The sequence below is a fragment of the Eptatretus burgeri genome, chromosome 4, assembly GCF_056783735.1.
Source record: "Eptatretus burgeri isolate ZD-2024b chromosome 4, Ebu_testis_v1, whole genome shotgun sequence".
Classification (NCBI taxonomy): domain Eukaryota; kingdom Metazoa; phylum Chordata; class Myxini; order Myxiniformes; family Myxinidae; genus Eptatretus; species Eptatretus burgeri.
In genome coordinates, this window is record NC_140964.1 from 78587658 (window position 1) to 78611940 (window position 24283).

General features: G+C 40.9%; 1 protein-coding gene across 3 annotated transcripts in view; it reads left to right on the forward strand.

The window, feature by feature from the left end:
* The window catches only part of LOC147028459 (RILP-like protein 1), an 86883-nt gene extending 62812 nt beyond the window's left edge, over positions 1-24071 (forward strand). For 2 of the 3 annotated variants that reach the window (XM_085878872.1, XM_085878874.1), the window contains 4 exons: positions 8918-9184; positions 9958-10100; positions 12000-12098; positions 14308-24071. In XM_085878872.1, the coding sequence (XP_085734998.1) occupies positions 8918-9184; positions 9958-10100; positions 12000-12098; positions 14308-14383 (585 nt within the window). In that variant the 3' untranslated portion in view covers positions 14384-24071. The remainder of the gene's footprint in view (positions 1-8917; positions 9185-9957; positions 10101-11999; positions 12099-14307) is intronic. The other variant, XM_085878873.1, reaches the window with a different exon arrangement.
* Positions 24072-24283: the final 212 nt, after the last annotated feature.

Below are 24283 nucleotides of genomic sequence, written 5' to 3' on the forward strand. Positions count from 1 at the left end.
CAATTGTGATACATCTTCACTTGTGGAAACACAGGCTGTGGTGAACCAGTTGAAATGGGGTAAAGCTCCTGTTATCTGCAGCATCCATGCTGAACTTCCCAAGGCTGGTGGAAATGCTGTGCTCATTTTGAGATGATGCCTGTGTGGCAGGCAGAGCACAGAACTGTGTGGAACAACTGATTGGAAAAGGGGCTTTTTGTCCCTCTCTGGAGAGGGAAGGGTGATCGCCAGGACTGCAATAATTACCGAGGGGTGATGCTGTGTTCAGTGCCGGGCAAGGTCTTTGCTTAGATAATTCTTGATCAGGTTTGCCACCATCTGCTTGAGCACGTGCCCAGAGCAGTCAGGCTTTATACCAAAGAGGTCAACGATTGACCGTATCCTTGCCCTTCAAGTCCTCACCGAACGCAGACGAGAGTTTTGGCAGGGGCTGCTTGCAGCTTATGTTTTGATCTCTGCAAATTGTTTGATTCAGTGAATCGGGATGCCCTCTGGAGGATGCTTGGTCTTCGTGGGGTGCCACCAAAACTAATCAATCTGATGTCTGAACTATACTCTGGTACTGAGAGTGCTGTGAGATGTGGTGATACCATCTCTGACTTATTTCCAGTTGTTACTGGAGTTCATCAGGGGTGTGTACTGGCACCTACACTTTTCAGTGCTTGTATGGATTGGATTCTGAGGAGGATGTCGGAGAGATCAAGCTGCGGTGCATCATTTGGGAATGTCAAGATATCTGACGTTGATTTCGCAGATAATGCAGTCATCTTTGCGGAGACTGGATATCTTTTTTTGGGGCCCCTCGAGGTGCTAAATGAGGAGTCAGAGCCGCTGGGATTATGGGTTTCCTGGGTCAAAACTAAGATCCAGGCTTACATTGACATCTTGGATGCTGCTATCTTGTCTGTTTCTGTTTGTGGTGAGGATGTTGAGGTCACGGGGAGATTCACTTACCTTGGCAATGATATTCATATCTCTGCTGGCTGTGAGCCAGAGGTCAGTAGACGTTTGGGTAGGGCCTGGGGAGTCATGGGTTCACTGGATAATGGGGTGTGGTGCTGCCGGTACCTGTGTGGGAGAACGAAAGTCCGAGTCTTCAGGTCCTTGGTGCTTCCAGTCTTGCTCTACAGATGTGTCTTGGACTCTGACCAGGGATCTGAGATGGAGACTAAATTCCTTTGGTACCAAGGTCTCTTCGGAGAATCCTTGGCCATCACTGGTCGGACTTTGTGTGCAACGAGCGGTTGCTGAGACAGACTCAAATGAGATTTTGTTATCTGCATAGTCCGTGAGTGTCAGCTGCGGCTGTGTGGACATGTGGCTCGTTTTCTTGACACTGATCTTGCTCACCAGATTCTCTCGGCGAGGGAGTCTCATAAGTGGGGGCGGCCAATGGGCTGACCACGTGCCTCGTGGTTGCAGCAGGTTGATCAGCATCTCAAGGAGATTGGGATGGGCCAGACATATGCCTGGGTGATGGCCAGATGGAGGCCCCTGGAGTACCAGCAGAAAGTGCATACAGCGATGCACTGCTCCGGCGCTTGCTCCCATACCTGACCTGACTTTAACTAGATGTCTGTGATCACAAAGCGATCGCCAAGGGTAAGCTGGTGGAGGCTTACCCTTGGTGATCGCCCGAGAATTACCCTTGGTCCATGATCCAATGACGGCCATATTTTATTCGGACCACCATATGACTTTGACCTTAAACATTTAGAGATAGTGTAAATTAAGAAAATGTGTCCCCATTGACAATCTATCCATAAAACTTGACACCATGAAAATCGGAGGAAAATTATTCAATTGGTGATCAAAAAGTTGTTTTTTTGTAAATTAGATCATGATCTGAAAAAAGTAGTTCATGGACACTAATCAAATTATCAGGTGCACAACTTCAGTGCATGTCCACTATTATGATGCAAGAACATCTTGGAAGGCAAAGTGGTCTTTGAGATTCTGCATTGGCAAAATTGAACATTTGATTTTTTTTTTTTTTTTGTCAACACACCATTTGATGTCGACCACATTCCTTTTTTTCAGATTGCCATTTCACCTCAAGACCTTTAAATTGGAAGGGTATGATTTGCATGAAGCATAAATGCACCTTGCTTTAGGGTCACTATTAGTTAGCTATAAAGGGCAATTTTGTTCCGATCAGAAAACCTCAGTCGAATTTTGGTGAAAAAGTGTTAAAATGTTTATAATAGAGTCATGACCATGGAATTAGGTCAAGGTCAATAATTTCAACCTTACATCCTTTTAATTCCCATTATTGTTGCAAAATTTCATTCTGAAAGTATTTGTAGATTGGTAGAAAAAAGGGAGAAAAACCTGAATGGTGGTTTTGTACTCCTAGGCGTGCAAGACAGACCTTTAACTCAGAGGGGCATGATGTAAATTCAGAGTAAATGTGCCTTGCTCTAGGTAATCTCGGGAGGGAAATTTCGTTCTGATCAGACAAACCTTCGTCAAGTTATGGTGAGAAATGTTAAAAGGTCTATAAATATATATATATATATATATATATATATATATATATATATATATATATGTATATATATATATATATGTATATATATATATATATATATATATATATATATATATATATATATATATATATAATTAGGTCAAGATCAAGAAATTGTCAACCCTACATGCTTTACATTCACATTACCGATGGCCATGACTTCATCGACTCATTTGAAACCTTTAGCCGACCTTCAGCGTGATGGTTTTAACAGGCACAACCTTCTCGGGACTTGATTTTGATTCCTCTCTGATGTGCTCCTCCTCTGGAGCCCGAAGATCTTCATTGCTCAGCTCCTCCCTGTGTGAGAGAAGCAAATCCTTAACATCATCTTCATCAATCTCAAATCCTACTTGCAGGCCATGTCCAAAATCTGTTGCCTTGCTTTGCTGGCTTCAGCCTCCATGAAACCTCTGAACTCAATCACTGCCTCAGGCCAGAGTTGATAGAGATGAACATGATGGAGAAGAAAGTGCAGCTGGGAATCCGTTTCCAATAAAGTCCAGTTTCATCGAGGTTAAACACTTGGCTTGGTGTGCAACCTCCATCCACAATCACTGATTTGAAGATGGCTGGAAATTTTTCGACAGGAGCATGATCTGCCGCAGCAGCTTCTCCAGTTAATTTGAGTTTGTCCAACACATGGCGACTCTTGAAGCATTTGAACCACCCATGATTTGCAGCAAAAGGCACTGGATCATTCGTATCTTTGCTTAGATTGCTATACAAGCTCTTTGCCTTCTCTTGAATGACCATTCCAGACAACGGCATGTTCTCTTGGTTCCGTTGCTCTATCCATGTGGCAAACACCTTGGCCATTTGATCAATTGCATCAGGCCGAGATCTTGCAGTTCTGGTCACACTGAGATTTGTTGTTGTCTGAGCGCTCTTCCGGATTTATCACGATTGTCATGAATGGTTTTCACCGTAGAATCACGAAGTCCCATCTCTCTTTGAATATCAATGCTGCGCTCACCTCTATCAAACCGATCTAAAACTTTTAATTTCACCTCCAATGAATGAGACCTTCTTGACTTCTTCATTTGATCATTATCTCCAATGCCACTTGTTACACGCTTTGCAGCCATATTTTCATAATGAGGGAGCACGGATGACTCGCTCATAATGAGGGAGCACGGATGACTCGCTCACAATGAGGGAGCACGGACGACTCGCTCACAATGAGGGAGCACGGACGACTCGCTCACAATGAGGGAGCACGGACGACTCGCTCACAATGAGGGAGCACGGACGACTCGCTCACAATGAGGGAGCACGGACGACTCGCTCACAATGAGGGAGCACGGACGACTCGCTCACAATGAGGGAGCACGGACGACTCGCTCACAATGAGGGAGCACGGACGACTCGCTCACAATGAGGGAGCACGGACGACTCGCTCATAATGAGGGAGCACTGACAACTCGCCCCGGATGACGTAGCACTGTTGTTGTTGTTGTTGTTTTATTAAATTCAACCTGTGGCAAAATCGTGTCATCAGAACATTGGTTATACGAGTGTTACCCGAACAGTATTCAGTGACAGTACGAATATTGTAGAGTGCTCACCAAGTGGCTTAAGCACTCAAGGAAGCACTCCAACGAAACGGTTGATAAGGAATGGCTGGCTTTGCAAGCGATATTAGCAATCAGTCATTTAAACAAAGACCTCCCGGAGACGCCAAAATGTGGGGTTTTTTAATTTGTTTTCTTGCCAAAACGAAGTTTTTGCAAGATATGTTAGTCAGCTTGTATGTTATTATTATTATTATTATTTTTTGTCTTTGTCTGTAATCACGTATAAAAAATTCTGCAGAGCACAGTTATCATTGGAAATTTTTGTAACTTCGCATATCAGAGGCCTATAGAGGTCCCTTTCAGTGCACAAAATTTTGAATCAAAGGTCAAGGTCACTTTGTCGCAAATCAGGGGAGTCGACGAAATCCTTATTTTTTTAGTAATTTTGATCGGATCGCCTTCAAACTTCATGGGAATATAGTTCATGGTCTGGCGCTCAGCTGATTAATTTTTGGTGGCGATTGGCCTTGACCTTCATGATTAGCGCCTGAGGTCAAACATATTTGACCCCAAGGTCAAATTTTCAAGTTTTAGGAACCATATCATGTAGTACCTTAAATTGAACACCTCGATGAGTGCTTTCTAGATATGTCAAGCTTGAGACATTATGACGTCATTTGGTGACGTTATGAGGCAATCACACATTTTTCATGGTTACTCTGTAGAACGATTCTCCTCGGAATCTCTCGTAGGCAGATATTCCTCAAGGAGTCGCTCCTGGTGGATAGCAGCTCTGTTCACCTCAGTGTGACCTTGAAGAAGTCACACGTGGTCACCTTTTGGCAAGATACGGGTCACCCTGCGGGTGACATTGGTTTTTATTTTTATTGTTGTTATTATTATTTTTTTTCGAATAAGGCTCACTTGGCTGTGCCTGGATGAGTTTGAGGGTAAAGTAGCAGCTGAAATGCAAATCCTATCAAGGTTCCTCCTGATGACTTGATCTTTGCTCTTTGTTTGTTTTTGTTTGTTCGGGTTCCTTCTGATTACTCCATTGCAGTACTGTACCTATTTGATCTTCCATTTGATTTGAATTGAATTTATTTTAATCCCATTCTGAATTCAATTTAATAATAATAATAATAATAAAAAACGTCATGGGTCAGTGTCAGGTGTCCATTCGAAGCAGGGTTGCATAAAAGCGGGACGTCTTGGTACCCGGTCATCACTGCCAGCAGTTATAAAGTGGCAGTTCTAATTATGTCTCTTATTAATTACGTTCCACACAAAAAAACTACACAAAACACCACACTAAACAACTCTTAGCGAGTTCTGCAATCTCTGGTTGCTCTTTTTCTTGTTTATAATGTTTTCAAGTGATTCTTCACCATTGAGAGATTGGGCCAAAAATTACATGTAGCATGATATCTCAAAACTTAATGGAAAGATTATGACAAAACTTGGTGGATGAGTTGGTTACGTGACAAGAACAGGCTGATTATATTTTGGTTAAGGTCCTGATGCGGGTCCGGCTTGTTGGTGGGATACAAAACGTAAACTGTTCAGCCTGGCGGAGGTATGTGCTCTTCCGAGTGCCATTCTTTTTGATAGTATTGTTGATGTATGTTGAAAATAATTTGTTGTTTGTTTGATGGCAAATATCTTGTTGGGAGAACCTTTTGAATGCTTCTTGTAAGATGTGGTTTTGTTTGTGAATACTGCATTATAATATATGGTGGAAACTAAATACTATTTCCATTTTTTTTTTGTAATCCAAGAAATGTACTTTTGTAGTCATTGAGAATCGAGAGGTATATGGACATTGGCATGACTGGTTCTTAGCTTGGGTATGGGTGGTTGTTTCCATGTGTAGTGATCATGATATCTGTGAGAGGGTCTCGTCAAAATGTGAATGTGCTATCGGTGTTTGGCCATACCCTACCTGACAACTTTCTTTATCCCTGAAACAATAATGAAGTAAAAAAGGGTGATGTGTACACACCTGCCCCACTGCACTCCTTATCCTAACTCTTGCAATCCCTCACCCCTACAACCCTCCCCATGAAATTGTGTAAGTAGTACATTGGGTTATTATCAGAGTATCTGAATAGACTGCTCGATTGAATTGACGAGGTGTGGACGAAGCACAAGCGTGATGGGCCAAATGACCTCCTCCTGTGTACAACTTGCATTTTGTTGTACTTCCAGAAACATTCCATGCATTTGTGGACAAACTTGTAATTTGTTTGTGTTTTCTTACAAAAAACCCTGATCAATTTGTGCATTATTAGTTTGGTGTTGCTGTGGTTACCACAAGTCATGTAATAAGCTTTGGCTTGTTTGTGCATCTTCAAGCTCCTCTTGAAAACCTGTGCATACATTGGTGAACCCAGCAACTAGAAGGAAATAAAACAATAATAACTACAAAGCATCTCAAAATGCAAAGCCCATCCGCATCCAATTTGTACTTGAACTAAACTTGACAAAAACGACAGTTAAAAAAAAATTGTACATATTATTCATTTGTGTTCTCCACAAACTCATAATAAAGGTTTGTTGAAGATTTGATGACAGAAGCCCAATTGGTAAAAATGTTACAGTCTGGACATGCATACTGAATCTCAATGGTAAACAAGGATTTCGATTAAAACACTTATGGCTGGTGTACCACTTCACTGATGATGTCAAGGAAATTTGACACAGGAGGAGGTAATCCGGCCCATCATGCTTGCACGACATCAACACCAGATTAAATAAATCTGTCAAGCTAAAAACTTAATTTTTAGAGGGGTATATGGACATTGAGGGGGCATAGAGGGAGGAGTGAGGATGAGAAAAGTGTGGCAGGCTCAGGGATATCACTATGGTGTTTAAATAAAATTGTCTTTTTTGTATTTTTTAATGTAAAAATAACAAAGTAGTTCAACTTATAAATGTAGATTATAATTATCTGTCTTTAAAGAATACCAAATTTAAGGAATTGTCATACAAAAACACTTTTATTATGAAGTCCATTGTGAAGTGCAAAACAGTAATCATTGTTGTTTCCATGTGCACTGATTTCTGAAATAAGTATTGTGTAATATTTTATACGGCTGGCAGGGTGGCCTTGAGGTACGCACACTTGCGTCTCAGCTGTCTAGCCTAGGTTCGAATCCTGACCCACCTACAAACTGTAATTCCAGTGTTTCACAGGCAGGGTGTTTCATCAATGTGTGTGCCGTCCCTCATAAGGACGTTAAGAGTGTCCCATCTTCCGGCATTAGTTAGTGGATGTTAACGATCCCGTGGTGTCCTTTGTGAAGAGTCGGTGAGCTATTGCTGGCACCCTGAACAAATTCCAAATTCCTGTCCTATTACTACTGGGAAGGCAATGACAAACCTCCCAGTAAAACCCTTGCTAAGAAATTGCTTCAGTAGCACTGACGCTGTAACAGAGTATGGTGAATCAAAAGCAGGTTTTATTTTACTTGACTGTATTCAAAAAAAATAAAATTGTATGTTAATTTAGAGTTGCATTAAGTACCGGCCAACCAGCATTATCCACCAATTTCCTATACTTTTCATTATCACACGTTTCATTAACAGGCTGTCTCAGCACTCCTCTAGAGCCTGGGTGTATCAGGAACACACCAACAATTTATCCATCCATCCATCCATTGGAACCATACTCTGTGCAGAGCGTTGGTGCTGCCTAAGCAGTCTCCTTGGTTATTGGGCACAATCCTGGACGGGTCGCCACTCCGACACAGGATACCAGCATGCTGGCACTCATTTTGCTGACCTCAGAAGGATGACAGGCAGAGTCAACCCCACCTGGTATTAATTCAACAGCCGAGTGGTATTTGAACTCTGGATTCTAGGATCCCAAGTCCACTACCCTAATCATTAAGTCAACATCAGGCATACAATCTATCCAAACTTAGATTTCCATCTCTATTTTAACTAACCTACCAACTACAGACATTTTGTGTTTGTGTACATGCACATTGGCACAAACGTACTAATTTGAGCAAGGTTTTTGTTATTATCTGAAATTGGAATTTAAATTTTAAGGTTGTTTTTCGTTGATCTTTAAATACCTATACCATTTTTATTTCAAATTATTCGATGAAGTATCTTTAAAATGAACATAAGTTTTCATAACGCAGTTGCATGACCTAATTTGGTCCATTGTCCATTGGAGTTTCCCAATCATTAAAATGCAGACTGCACTGGCAATTAAGTGGAATTCCATAAATCATGTTTATCGAAAGAGGAATTGGCAGGATAGCTCAGAGAGTGCTCACCTTTTATCTGTCTAACCTGGTTTGAGCTGATCTAATTTGACTATAAACTGTCATCCAAGAGCCTTGTAAGGCAGGGTGTTTCATCAATGAGTACCACATACTATGGAGCGGACATAAATCTGACTTTTATGGACTATCATTTCATTTGTGGACATTAAAGATCCCACAGTAACTTTTGAAAAGAGGCCACTGTGTGGTTATCTGAGTTGAGGGCTGCTTTGCCAGCAGCTTCCAGTGGAGTAGTGGCCTGTCCCGGACAAATTTTCAATGAGGGAAACATTCACAATCAGTCGTGTATGTCCCTGATGCACCCCAAAAGGGTATGGGAGCAATCTATAATTATTATTATTATTATTATTATTATTATTACCACCGCTGTATAATGATAGAATATGACGTATTGGTAAGGAAGCGATGTATGAAAAAGCTGAGCATCAGAGAAGTAATGAGACAGAGTTTGGAATACAAGTTTCAAATCCAGGTTCATCTCATTAGTTTGTTCAAATTGCTTTTGCAATAAATAAATGGCCTGGTGGAGTACACATTTCTAAGCTTGTTCCTGGATGTATGTGTCCCTGCAGCTCCAGCAGCAACTCGCACGCCTCATGAAGCTCAACAATGAGCTTCGGCACAAACTGGCCGTGCTGGACGCCCAGGGCCGAGCTCTAGCTGGCCAACGGGCTGAACTTGAGGCTGGAATGCAAGTGCGAGAGCAGGAACTCACTCAACTACGAGAGACTGCAGCTTCTGTTGCTGGAGCATATCTGGAGCAAGTTGATGAGCCTGGAAATGAAACATCCGATGAGACCGACTTTGAAGCCCAGCCAGAGGTTGAGCTTGATGCAAATGTACATGCGCTGCTCATTTGCACTTCCTTCTTCTCAAACTGATTGGTAGTTCATGTTAAGCATTGCACATAGGTGTAAAGACTTGGTGTTGATTGTCCATAATGGCTCAATGGAGACTTGTATTGTTAAATTTATTTTGATGTTTATCTCTATTTATCAAAGGGGTATCAGGAGCATCCTCTTGCAGTGATTATATTATTATGAATGAATGTAATTTACATTTCTGAATAAAATAATTGTTTCATGCTTTCGACTTGCTATCCTCACCACTCCATCTCCTTTCTTTGCAAATTGATATGCATGTATTCAATATACATGTGTACATTTTTAAGTGCAATGTCACTGGTATTTCCATTAAGAAAGGAAGGCCAGAAACTAATTTTGAAATGCAAACAGTTTGGTGAGGCTTCCAGGCTACTGCTTGCTTGTTTATGATCATCAAGCCATATGCATGCTAAGTAAATACCATTAACCAACATGCTCTACTTGGTGGGTGGTGGTGATAGTATTTTGATTTGCTTAGCGTGTAGTAAGTTCATTGTTGAGCATTAATTTATTTTTAAACTGCAGAGCAAGGACAGAAGTTTCACTTCAAAAGGTTTTAGTATATGGTTTGTTGATTTCCAAGTTCATCATGAAACTTGGGTCTGCTGTGTTGTAGTGGGGCCTCCTGATATGGAAACCACAATTTTGTGGGATACTTGGAACTAGTTACTACAGCGATTCAAATCACTTTGATCATTCATGCTCGCCAAAACCGCTACCACTTTCAGGGACAGAACAAGCAAACGACGGACCACAATGACCCCAACCGGCCACGGTTCACCCTCCAGGAGCTGCGAGACGTTCTCCAGGAAAGAAATGAGCTCAAGGCAAAGCTGTTCCTGTTGCAGGAGGAGCTGGCTTATTACAAAAGGTATGTCGGGAGAGTAGCCACAAACTCCCTTCCTTGTCCAACCAAGGTTTTTCATGTTGGTGTTCTGAAAGATTGTTAACACCCTTTCTTTATTGATTATATGCAAAGATAAAACTAATATTGTACACCATTGTAAAGATAAAACTGCAGAGATGTCTTGCATCTCCAATGAGTAAATGTTATCATATGTGCTCACTGGAAACACACTGCTGAAGCTGGGATTCAAAAGGTCATCATTAATTGAGATCTAACTGACTGAGATCCATAACGATTACCTCCTTGCTGTGTTTGAAAAAGATATGATTGTTTATGTAGCAAACCTTTATTCAAATGTGGACTTTCACCTGATTACTAATAAGTTGTTGTTTGGCTGTGGCTGTGAGGTTGTAAACCTCATTTAGTTGTAAACCTCATTTGGTTGTAAACCTCATTTGGTTGTAAATCAGGTTGTAAACCTCATTTGGCTATGAGGACCTCATTTGAGTATTTAAACGCAGGTTTGTGAATGCAAGACATCCAAGACTCCAATCCACAACATTTATTTGCACTTAGACCATGAATCGAGGCCGTAGCGTTTTACCACGACTTCTATGGGAGTGTAAAAAGCGAGATTTACTCGAACAGTGTTTGTGAGGTCATTGGATAGTTGATAACATTGGGGGAACGTGTATATAAATTGGAGGTAATTGTGACCTGTTTTTACTTGATAGATGAGTGATTCTAAAACAGTTGGTCTTTTTTTTTTTTTAAATCCCCAGGTTTCTTTTTGCACAAATGTCCACACAATCGTGTAAAATATCCTCTGGCCACCACACATTTGCCTGGAACACTCCTCATCTGACCACCTCTCTTCAAATGAGGCCTTTAGTTTAGCTCCCTCTGATCTCTCAGCCCCCAGGAACTCCACAATTGGGAGGTTCTTCCAGTAACTTCCTCCTTGTTAAACTCCCAAAATTCAGGTCTACCACACACACCTCCACTCTGTTCCTCTTTTCTTCTGTCTGTGGAACTGCCTTATTGAGACTGTTCAATCCCACTTTCCACTCCTTGGTGGATGGTGTTCTGTAGGGAATTTATTTTAGGGCGGAGAAAACTGTAATAACGTCATATAATGCCATTCCAAACAAAATATTTACCTTGCACTCTCCAGGAATGGCAAAACCTGGGTTTTGCAACATGATTAGTTCATTGCTAATCTGTATTCTTATAAATAAATGTTCAGTGGATGGCACACATATTTGTACTCGAGTCTTTTTTTTTTCATCTGTATCTGAGATTTGATTCAAGTTTGAGGAAACGGTCTTCTGCAGCCAGGTAGGGTGTCAATTATCAAAAGTAGACCTGGTACTTTGGGCATTCTTTGCTTAAACATCCACAGTGACACCAACCATGACGTCAATAAGGAAGGTTCCATGATGATGCTACCATTAAAAACGATATTTGAAAATGTTCCTGAAAATCTCTTTTGTGAAAATAAAACAATTTATTTTTACCGATACCATCAGATAAATTTGTGGATGTCTTTTTTTTTTTGTGTTGTTTGCAATTAAATTGCCTAACTTATTGATAAAATAGATCGATATATTTATAAATAAAAAAATTAATAAATTGAGGCTGATGTAACGGGTTTTGCAGGAATTGAAGATTGGGAAGTGAGTCTCAGGTCATTATGATACCCAGGCCTCATGCCTTATAGTGGGTTAATGCCAATCGTTTTTATTGTGCAGTGAGTGATGTGTTAAAACTTTCGTGCCAAAGCTGTTGATCAACAGTCGATCAATAATTGTACCCTTTACACATTTACAAAATTCTCAGGTTGAGTTCTAAAAAACAATTCCCAACTTGGAATGCAAGTGAGACCGAGCTGTTGAACCACTCATCTTCCATCTGTCTTTTCAGCGAGTGTGAAGAGACTGAAGATGGCACACCAGCTGCATCTTCCGCATCATTTCCCGATGGGCAGCGACGGTCACAGCAGGAATCGAGCATCCGGCGACTGTGAGTGCCTTGCTCTTAAACTGTTCTGGAGAAAAATCTTGTGTTGAGGCTTAAATGTTCATATCGCTTTAAGGATTATTGTGAATTAAATCTTTTAGCAAATCGTGGAATTCTATGCAATGAAAATGTGCTCGGGTGATTTACGTCAACAACCTAAGCGAAGGTTAATGTTGAGCATGGAAGTGAAACTCCCTTGCTGTTATAAAGTTGTTTGAGTACCTGTTAGTGATGAGCATCATCTCATGTGCATTTCATTCTGTCTGTCACCTGGCCCTAATTTCCAACCTGTCAGTTAATGGGATCCTGGGTTACCTCTTCCACTGGCTATACAATTTCCTGTGTGCTTGCATGTGGTAGTTTGCTTTGGATAGTGTTCTCTCCCATGCTCTAATTGTAGAGGTTGGTGTCCCTCAAAGTAATGTTCGAAGAGCAATCTTGTTCTGGATACTCATCAAAGACCTCTCTTCACCACTGGAAGGTCCATTGTATCACTTTACTGATGATCATGCTGTGCAGGATAGGTCCTCACCTCTTTATCAGACAGGCTGTGGCAGGATCTCTCTTCGACTATGGAGAAAATAAGCAATTGGTCATTCACCGAGAACATGTCTTTTAAGGCACCAAGAAAGCACATTCTCACTTTGTCGTTCCATCAGGACGAGATGGCAAATCCATCAACTTCTTTCTGTGAACAGCCTCTGGGAGAGGTACGGCCGCTGGTGATCCTGGGCCTAACTATCAGCGATAACCTTTCTTGAGTAGATCTCATCTCCAAGCCAAGGCCAAAGCCAGCTACAACCTTGGAATTCTCTGAAGGGCTAAGTCTTTCCTCCCCACTCTTTAGATATTTTCAGTGGTGTTCAAGGCCTTCATCTGACATGTCATGGAATATGGCTCCACCCTGTAAACGTGTGCTGCTGCTGCTTATCATCTTGCCCCGCTTTATGCTATGGAATATAATGCCCTCCATTTCATTACCTCCGCCACCGAAGGTGGATGGAGGTTATGTTTTCACCTCTGTCTGTCTGGTTTTCTGTCTGTTCGTCTGTGTCTGTCCGTTTGTCTGTTTGTCTGTGAGCAGGATATCTCAAAAAGTTATGCCTGGATTCAGACTAAATTTGGTGGACAGGTTGGGTGTGTGACAAGGGAGAATTGATTCGATTTAGGTGAAAATCCGAATCCAGATCTAGACACGGTATGAGAATGTTTTAATTCTCCAAGCGATTCTTCACCATTGAGAGATGGGGCCAAAAACGATATACAGCATGACATTTCTAAAAGTTGTGGATGGGCTATGACAAAACTTGGTGGATTAGTTGGGTAGGTGACTTGAACAAGCCGATTAGATTTTCGTTCAGGTCCGAATCCAGATCAGTCCAATCAGTGGGATACAAACGTAAACTGTTCAACATGGAAGAGGTGGTATGCGCTCTCCCGAGTGCCATTCTAGTTGTCTTGTGATGTGAAACTCAGTCTTAAGATACATGTCTTGCGCATTGCAGACAAATTTGTGACGCTGAAGTTTTTTTTTTTTGAACCAGCTCAATACTTGTCTTGCTCCACTGGCCTTCTCATCTCTCTTCCCTCCCCCTGCCCCTGCAGGTTGCACATTTTCTACGATAAATCCTTTCCTTGTTCATTTCTATAGTCAAAACTCAACAGTCACCACCTTTCATTCATTCCCCTCTTCTCTCACCTGTGGAATTGCTTTCCCGAATCTCTTCTTTAGATCTCTTCCCTCCAGGATTTCATGCCTGCTGCCACCCCCATCTTGTTGCCTCTTCCATTTTTACCACTAATCTTTACTATACATGCTGAGACCATATTATTCCCTTCATCTGCATTTAGTCCTATTGTGCTGTGGTTCATTGATATATTCTCATCCTGTTTCCCCCTATTTGTCCCTGTTGACACTTCTCCTCTTGCTTTCCTTTTCTTCCACAAGATTCAATTCCATCATAAAAAAAATGCAATGGTTACTCTAGTTTAAATCTAATATATTTATATTCCCATATTTAATAAATGCAATGGTTGGTTACCCTTGTTTAAATGTAATATATTTAAACTCAACCAATTTTCTTTGATCGTCAACGTCAAACTTACTTGTGCAGAATGCAATAGATATGCTAGTTCTGGTTTTTCTGGTAGTTATCTGGTGAAGTTATTGTCATTGGTTCAGAGCTGACGTGTGAACCTGCCTCTGTCCCAGATTCAGTTTTTTCAAGGAACGACAGTCGACAGCCGCTCCACGTAAGTCTTTGACGATGTCTCAAGGCCAGCCCTAGCTACCATGGTAACGTGGTGGTCGACTGCAGGTTCCTTGCCCGAACGTGCATGGCTCGCCCACCTTGGCTCCCGGACATCCTGCGGTGGAGTGGGAACGTCTGTGTGTAGGACAATGGTGCCACAGCATGTCCGGTGCTTCAGTGCCTTTTTTTGTGTGCACTTTTGCAAATTAAATGTCAAGCTGATGCAACCAACCATCAGCAGTATATTTTTGTGCAAAACTGGAATGTTAAATGGGACATTCTTCAAACGCAAGACTTTGCACATGTTTTTTAATTTATTATATTTGTTTTTTTTATTAAATTGCAGAATCAGGTCAAATGATGTGCCTTGTGATAATCCATGGACAGTCATTTCAGAACAAAGGGATTTTTGTTCTTCCATTATCCCTTTTTGCAGAATTCTTCTGTTTATTTTGTTGCTTCTCCAGAATTTATGACTTCTGTTTATTTTGAGACTTGGCCTCAGTCAAGGCTCCGGAGCAGAGGTGTTTTCAATTAAGTCGGTTGATATCTATCAATGTTTTTCTCCAGTAATCCTTTGGTTATGTAAAATGCATTTACCACAACAGCATCTCGTTTATCCAAACTCACCATCATCCAAAACGCCTCCAAACTATTTATGGCTGCCTCCTTTAAACTTGTAGCAAGAACTCGTTCAAATGAGGTTCATCTACAAGTAAAACTACCGCATCATGCCAGGTTTCTGGGCTCCGTAGTTTATCTTACACTTTCAATGGCTTTCATTAAGATTCTCCTTCCATTGTCTTTTAAAGTACATTGTGTAGCCTTGCAGAAGAACCAAAATAAGAGAGGATATAAGGATAACCTACCGATTAAAGGAATGATTGGGAACAAACTAATGTGGAACACATGGAAGCAGCTTTCATCGGGGGGGGGGGGGGTGGGGGCAGGTTTATGTGGTGTGGGGCACAAGTAAGAATCAAGTAAAAGGGCTTAGTGACAATTGGAAACAAAATCGTGGAGATAACAACAGGAGCTTCACTTAAAATATATTATTTACATAGGAGCGAGGCTCATGGAAGAGCAAGAATTGTTTGCAGCACATCTGTGTAATCCGCTCCACGTGTTCATCTAATCTAGCCCTTCCCCATGTTCGTAGAGAAAATCACATTCTGGTTATCATATGTAAATGATCAGACACTTCCGAAATAACCTAGTACGATCTGATGAAAAATGTTGCTTTGAAGTTAAAACTTGCTGAATGGTTAGGCCTAAGTCACATTTGTCACGGCGGCTGTGGGGTCTTCAAAATCTACGGCCACTAGCAATTATACGGCGGCCGCAGTATTTCCACGGTCACACAATGTAGCAGTCACATATGTTTTTATTTTTCGGGGAGCCGCACGGCGTATTTAGGCCTTAGTCACATTTGCCACGGCGGCCGTGGGGTCTTCAAAATCTACGGCCACTAGCGATTATATGGCGGCCGCAGTATTTCCACGGTCACACAATGTAGCAGTCACATATGTTTTTATTTTTCGGGGTGCCGCACGGCATATTTATAAATTGTGGAGACCGAAAACGTGGGGGTGCCGTACGGTCTTTGATTTTATGTCGCACAGTGACCTTAGGGCGTTCCTGCGGCGGCCATAGAATTTTCAAGGCACATGCAATGCGACCGCAAGGGGGCCCTAAGGCGAACGTGCGGCCACACGGACGGTAATGAGTGGGGTTTTTTTTTTTAACCATTTTTTTTTTGTTTTAGCTTGTCGAATTGCTACGGCGAACGTAGAAATGAAGAAAGTTATAACTCCGCGTTATAATTCCACGGCAACCTTACGGCCTGTAAAATATAGCCAAACGGCGTAGGGCCACCCTGAGGCCACCGCAGAAACTCTGCGGCCGCCGCACGTTTCTGTCAATTCAGAGGGCGTACAGCTGCCGTATCCTCGCCGTAGAGCAAATGTGACTTAGGCCTTACCAGTCATGGATTTTGCAGAAATGAGCTGCTCTCTGCTTTTGACAGCATTTCCATTAGGAATGAGATCCAAACAACATTCTGAACATTGCCACATGCTCAGTTGTAACGTTTGGAGAATCCAATCCTTGAACAGTTCTACTTTGGCCTGCAGTACTTTTCCAAATGCTTCAGAACCAAGTGCCTTGCTGTGATGAAGACGAGAGTGGTCCAGCTCCCACCGGTGTTCATCGTATGGGAGTTGCGTTGTGTCCACGTGCAAGTTATCATTTTCATCAGGCCCTCCACCTTCCACACTCTTCCATTGCGTCTCGTAGCAAGGTTTCTTGTAGTTGTAGAAGCTGACAAGCATGGAGACTAAGAATGCTACAATGGATGCAATGGCCGTGTAATTTCGATTTTGCTTCTCAGATTTTGGCGTTCTCTTCGCATTTGAGCCATCACCAAATGTGTTGCACTGTTCAGCAGCTCAAATGTGCTGAAAACTGCTTCCTTCATTATTTTCCATACCACACTAACATTGTCGATGAACTCTTGCAAAAAAAAAAAATCATCACAAACATATCTCCCTTCCCAGGAGGATTAGACTTCAGGGTGATCAGCAAAATGGCTCTAGTTTTAAGCTTTTTTGACCACCATCCTGCGAAGACTTGATATTGTGCATATCGGTAGAGAAAATATGCTTCGCAACGATACAAAACTCGTCAGTGGTGAAAGTTGCACATTCATTAGTAATTTCAAGCTTAAAAGCGAATTATTTATGGAGGATGCCCTTTCTTGTCCTGTCTTACACATTTGTGCATTATTCAATGGGAGAGTGGCTCTTGTAGGTAATATCGGCACTATTTTTCATGATGTAAACTGAGGACATGCGTGTAATAGGATTCCACAGACTTCCCATCTAGATGGATGCTTCCTTTCATTATTTATTTTATTTAATACGATAGTTGTTCATTTTTTTAACTGATAATATCTCTCATATCAAATAGCTAGCCTGGTGTTTGTTTAGTGGTGAAGATGGCTGGCTTGGGACCTCAGGGTCCTGATTTTGAGCCCCTGTTCACCGTTGAATTAACACCAGGTGGGGTTTATTCAGCCTGTCATCCTTCCAAGGTCTGTGAAATGAGTACCATTGTACTGAGGTAATAACCATTCGGGGTAACCTGCATCGGAGTGGTGACCCGTCCACGACTGTACTCTATACCAATAAAACTCCCTCTGCAGCCTGATGTGCCTTTACGGCACAAAAATAATGGTATTAATATATTATATCCAATAGCTGGCTGGTTAGTACATCAGTAAGTAAAAGAAGCAGAGGAAAGCTAAAAAGCAGAGATTGAAGAATGAACAATTGCACAGGAAGAAACGGAATAAAGACAGCTGAACCTTGCGCAGAATAAACGTGGAGAAAATGTTTCAAAGCTAATCCCTGATTGGGAGAAACAGCAGCAAGTGGAGAGCATATTTTCCAGACCATCATGGCATTCACCTGCACTGATCTCTGTTACATCCATTTATTTTTCACATTATTGTCTCTGTCTCTCTCTCTTTCTCTCTTTCTCTCTTTCTCTCTTTCTCTCTCTTTTCTTTTGAAACTTTATATTCATGACTATCTGAACCTGGAATGATGGGAAATGACTCCAAGCACCTAGTGTGGATTGCAGAATGGTAGGTGGCCCTCAACATGCGTTTCTGCAGAGATTCACTTGTCGGAGGCATGTTTGCCCAACATTATTTTGTACATCAGTCAAATTATTCTTCAGTCTCATTGGCTCGAGCCACACCAAGGACAAACACATGTGTCTGGGCTCTTGATTACAACTGAGAGAGTACTGCTGGCTGATGAGCTGGTAGAAAGAAGAGAAGCAGTAGAGAGAGTCTTGTATTAGCTTCTTCACAGTTGTATTCCAGCTCCTTTAAGGCGTCTTCCTCCATGGCCCCTTCAGTATCACAAAGTGAGTGGCACTTACCATCATGTCATCACAACACAAACATTCCTCAGAACATGTGCTGGACGATGACAACGTCTTGAAAACAAAACGTGTGACAGCCTTCTTATCCTTGTTGCAAGACATTAATTTCTCATTGTTGAGGTACTTTCTGTTCTTCAGAATCGGTCCTCGTGAGTTGGCTTCCAGCGGCTTTTCTTCGACCTCTCTCACCACTATTTATACTGACCTGCCGATATGTATCCACATTGAAATGCACGACATCACTGTAGATCCTCTTCACCGTGTCCACAAGCTGCTTCAGCAGATAATTTGCCAGCATTCCAAACGTGGCCGGGACATCCTTTTGAGGCATCTCCTGAAGCATCATCGTCCCATTGATAATCCAAACATTCCCACAAGGAATGTTTTCGATCACAGGTGTTGGCTGGACTCTCAATTTGATGAAGTGCATCAGGTTGGACTTCACAGTCTTGTTTAGAGAACTGTCCACATTTACAAGAGACAATGGCAGTAGACCAAGATTTTAGATCAACATCTTGACATCCAGCTTTCTCACCCCAGTAATGATCATGTCTTTGGAAGAGGTTTCTGTCTGCTTTGATCGTTTTTAGAACTGGACTGCTGAGTCGAGTGTAGAAAATTTAGATCTATGACTCGTACGAGACTACAATGTATGTACATTTATAAGTACTATCACGCCAGTCAAACAAATTATTAAATTCTCAACTCAACTGTGCAAAGCTAAATTTTGAATTCTAGACATCTAGTTATATCCCTACCAACATTTAAGGGGCTCATATTTATGAGACTACCAACAACCGTGACCATGTAACATAGACTTTTCTGATCATAGAGATAACGTTACCAGGGACAGGCCCACCTTTTACTCATTTGAACGACATTAAACTTCCTTCTGGAATGTCAGGCTTCCAATGTTATTGTCCAACTCGTAAGTTAAACCTAACCCTCCTGCAGTTTTAGCCGGTCTGACGTTAGTAATAGTAGAACTACGAGAACCCTACGGATGTCTGCCGGTTTTAGTTTCTTACCCACAAGACCCAGGCACCCACACTGATGCCGAGGCCTAAAATATAATGGTTAATACAATTCTCAACTTACGTGCACAGCGACCTAACCATGTCTGAAAGTCGATCGAGACCTACTTTCAACTCCTTCAGTTTGTTCACCCAGCTGTTCATCAACTGCATTCTTTTCTTTGTCAAACTCAAAGTCCTCTATATTGGTGGTGATCTTCCATTCAGTTTCATGCCACGAATTCACGTCTTTCCAAAGGTCAGCACACTCAAAATGTCATAAAACGTTTCTCACTAAAGAAGTTGCATTACCGTGGGTGGCAACAACATGCATCCAGCAAAAACCATGAATTCCCTTCTGAATGATAAACTGAAACACTGGCGTCAGGTATGCTGCCATGATCACTGGTGTTTGCATTCTTGGACGATTGAAACAAAGCATTTGATTGGCCAAGGGCTGTGCTGCATCATTAACCATGCATGAGAAACATGCCTTGATTGGACAGTGTGAGGGAAAAAAAACCTCATTTTCTTTGGCAGTTTTTTTTAGTTTTTCATATTTATATATGCGTCATTTTTGTTTTTGACAAGTTATGAATTATGAAGTAAAATTGTTATTTTTTTTTTTTTTACGGTATCCAGTAAAAATCAAGTAGTTGTGGATGTGGATAGGGGGGGGGGTGCCTTCACAAAAGTAATCAAATTTGTTGTTAGTCCTGTGGTTTAGACTGAATCTCAAAGTTTTCTCTCAAGATATTTCCATCAAAGTACCATTAAATAGACAAAAAGCCATCATCTTTGTAAAGCTCATAAGTAGTAATGAGGGGATTTCCCTACATAATCAGTGCCCGTTCTGGTGAAATGCAAAGTCAAAGGCTGCCTTTACTACAGGTAATCAGAAGGTGGAGGAACCCCAGTGAGACAATGTAACCCATCCTTTCTTCTCATCGATGGGTGCCTTTTTTTTTGTCCCTTCAACGCATCACTACTTCTTGTCAATTTTTATTTTGGGTATAGAGGTTGGAGAAAGGAGGAATGATGCAGCTAACACTATTATTGGGATCTGACCTGCTTTGGCACAGACATACTTTGTTATAGATAATCAATAGGCTGCTGTGTATTTGATATCGGCTCCACTGAAGACTGCTGAGTGTTCACTGCAACCCCTAATCCTCTAACACATGAGCTCCCACTTAACCCACATTATTATTTGACATGGTTGGTGTACGTTCTCAGCTGATTAGAGACAATTGCCAAGAAGGAAGTTATTTTTTTTTAATTGATAAAGAGCTTAAACTGAGTTGCCCGTTTTGAAATTCCGTAGTTCAGCTAAATCCTTGCTACACATTCGTGACTGAAGGTCTATGTTGCACATGATTATAAACAGTTATTTAATGCCATTTTTGCGTGCAGGTCAGGCCAACCGTTTTGGGGTCAGTGACACTAAAGTCCATAATTGTGAATTTTGCATGGTTCTGAACAGCTCGTTTAGGCCTCAGCGTTTCTGGCATGTTCATCATCCAGCTTGTGAAGTCGATTATATATTTGGGGATGATCCAAACTCGATGAAATTTGAGTTTACCTACGTCGAGTTAACCATTTTGCAAGCAGAGTTTGTTCAAAGTTAGTCTCAATACACGATAATCGGCAAGTTCACGTCACAAACTTAATGTGGATACCTTGACTTTTAATTTGTGGCCTACCATTGGACATCTGAAAACTGGGCATGGACAACACAACAACACAAATCTAATGGACAAGATGGGAGTTGGTATATGGTGGATGAATGTAGCTTAAAACGAATTACCTGCTCTTAACTACTAATGAACATAAGCAGTGAAAAACATATGTTTGTAGGTTTTAGTTATCTTCTTACCCCTCATCATTGCCATGTTAGTCATCTTCCCTGTTTTTTTTAATGAAGCTTAACATTGATATGACTGATTTATTTGCTTACCTTCTCAACTGATGCACTGAACAGCGTTGTTATACTTAATCTCGTAAAATTTAGAAACGAGTGCATTGCCTCCATTTCTGCCTCTCCATTTTTTGTGTTTCTCCCTCCATTTCTGCCTCTCCATTTTTTGTGTTTCTGCCTCCATTTCTACCCATTCTGCCTCCATTTTGTTCCATACGTGGACATGCTCTTTCCAGATTCACGGCACTTGGAAAGTGGTCATCACACAGAGAACACACTGTGTAACTTGCGATTGCTCTTCCTGGTAGGAGTCAGGACAGGAAGCTATAATTTGGTTGTCGTACCAGTGAGTATACTACCTCTGAACCATGCTGCAAATCTAGATCTCATGCTGTCAACCACTAGTTGATTCGTGGTGGTTGCTGTTTTAATCCATCCTTAAAGGATTATTTCGCACCTTTGTATCAAATACGAAATGTAAAACAAAAAAGTATGACTTTAATCAAGCAAACCATGACCAATATAAATGACTTGGTTCATTGGTGACTTGGTTGTGGTTTTGAGGCCATTCCGTAGAAGGAATTGTATGGAATCTCAAGCTGTTAATGATTGTCGACTATAACATGTCGCAAAACGAGTTTATAAAACATCTTACCCCATGCAGTGCTCAAATATAAAATTAATTGAATTGAAATAAAATAATTATTTTAAAGGTTGTGTATAAAAAAGAAAGTTTTGGAAGTTTACTGCTGTCGATGTAGTGTCTTGTATAACATATCTTTGATTGGAGGTTTTTGGAAGCAGCAAAAAGGTGATTTGTGTTCTATAGTGTTCAAGTATATAACTCGAAAATAAAATAAACTAGAAGGGCACTCAGTAAAGCACATACCTCCACCATGTATTGCCTGATCCACGAGAACATATCTGGCCCAATACATTTTTGAGATATTGTGCTATGTATCGTTTTTGGCTACATCTCTCAATGGTGAAGAATCACTGTAAAAGTTAAATAATTCTCCTATCCAAATCCGGATTCAGATCTTCACCAAAATCGAATCAATTTATCGTGGTCACACACCCAACCTGTCCAACAAGTTTCATCCAAATCAGTGCACAACTTTTTGAGATATCCTGCACACAGACAGACAAACAGAGACAGAGAGGGGTGAAAACATAACCTCTTTCATCTTCGGTGGTGGAGGTAAAGAGCTTAAGGGTCATAAAAGAAAAAAATTAATTCCGTAAGTTTACCACCATTTATGCGGTTTTACACCACATTATGTAACATGTTGCATTCGTTCTTCATGCCTGTTGTTTGTGTCCTTCATGACGCTTGGAATGATTTTGAATTTTGCTCAACTGCTAGACAGGCAGACAGATTAAAAATAAGTATCACACTACTCTCTGCGCAAGTGCGATCGGGTCAAATTCAGAGCCAAAGTCCTGCTAAACTGCAGGTTTGTTTTACGATTCATGTTCCGATTCACATTCAAAATATAACGCTCAATTGAAATCAAGTTGTTCCTCGATAATAAACTGACGTGTGTAGACACATAGACAGACAGACAGACAGAAGTGAACCAATTGCTAAACCCGGCTTTTCGTTTCACGTGCGTGGGGTAATACCATTCTCTTCCAGTTACTGAAAAGGAAGTGACGAATTTTTAAAAGAGCAGTGCAATTACAATCAAAATAGGAAGTGATTGACCCCTGAATTCCACTTCATACTCTTATTTAGTCGTTTTTAAGAGGAAGATAACAGCAACATGCTGAACAAATTTGAAGCACTCTGACAAATACCATGAAGCATTTCCACATTGCCACATTTCATAAAAGTAATTTACAATTTCAGACTGCTGCACCGAATGATTCAATAAAAACCTGGAATACTAAGTTGGGTCCACACATGAGTAATATGTTGTGCAACTTCATTTCATGCAACTTTGTATGCACCTGAGCAAGTAGTTGAGCATTTATTCTGGCAGTTGTGCTTACTCCTGGTGGTGTTTATTATTTTGGTCATTATCTTCACGAACTACCAATGAAGAGCTGGTCACTATAGTTGTATCTGTTGTCGTTTTGAATGTGATTATGAAGAACGCAGAATCAAAGCCACAAAAATGCTGGTGTCCTTCATTTTCCACCAAATCTCTCGCAATAACCCCGCCAAATGTTTGATGGCCTCCTCTCCACAGTTTACTTTTACAGTTGACATTTTGCCAAATTTACTGTGTCTTCACTACAAGAAATTAAAAAGCACAGTTGGGATTCTAACATCCAATCATAGTTCACTAATGCGAATGTGATAAAATCTATTATTACAAATATTGAGGAAGTAGAGTCTATATCTACAGTAAAGAACTGGTTTTGCAAATTCTGCTGAATGCTTGCATGAACGTCCACTTGCATGTGATTTAGTTGCATTCAATCAAATTGCGAAACTTATTGCTTGGGTGCAGACCTGGCTAAAATTGTTTGTAGAGCAATCGGACAATTGATTAATCTCTTATTACGCTTTTGATTCAGAAGCAAAATCTCAGTGTGTAAACAAAAATGAAGATTAAGTGGAGTGACAACACCTCATGTGACGTTTACTATTGATATGAATTGTGAGAATTATCACTTAGGAGTGACATTCCTTGATCTGGATTGAATTTAATAGATCTGTTTAAACTCCAAAAAGATAAAGAAGGTGGCTACTGGCCAATGTGGCAATTACACACTGCCCCCTTTGGGTCATGGTCCATGGTCATGCTTTGTGGAGGTCTGCCATTCTAACCTATCTACAATCTTCATGTATACTTCATGACAGGGATGTGAGTGCAACTCTAAATCAGGATTTTTTTTAAATTATTAAAAAAAATAACACCTTTACTGTTAAACATAAACTGTGGATAAGATGGGTTTGACAAGGATGTTTTATTCATTTATGTTTCATTGTATGTTATGTTATGAAAAGCAACACTAACCGCAACCACAGTTCCCTTTGAACATGAACTAGAGTGAGTTTGTATAAACTACGTTCTCTAAGCTTGTGTTAAGATAATATCTAAT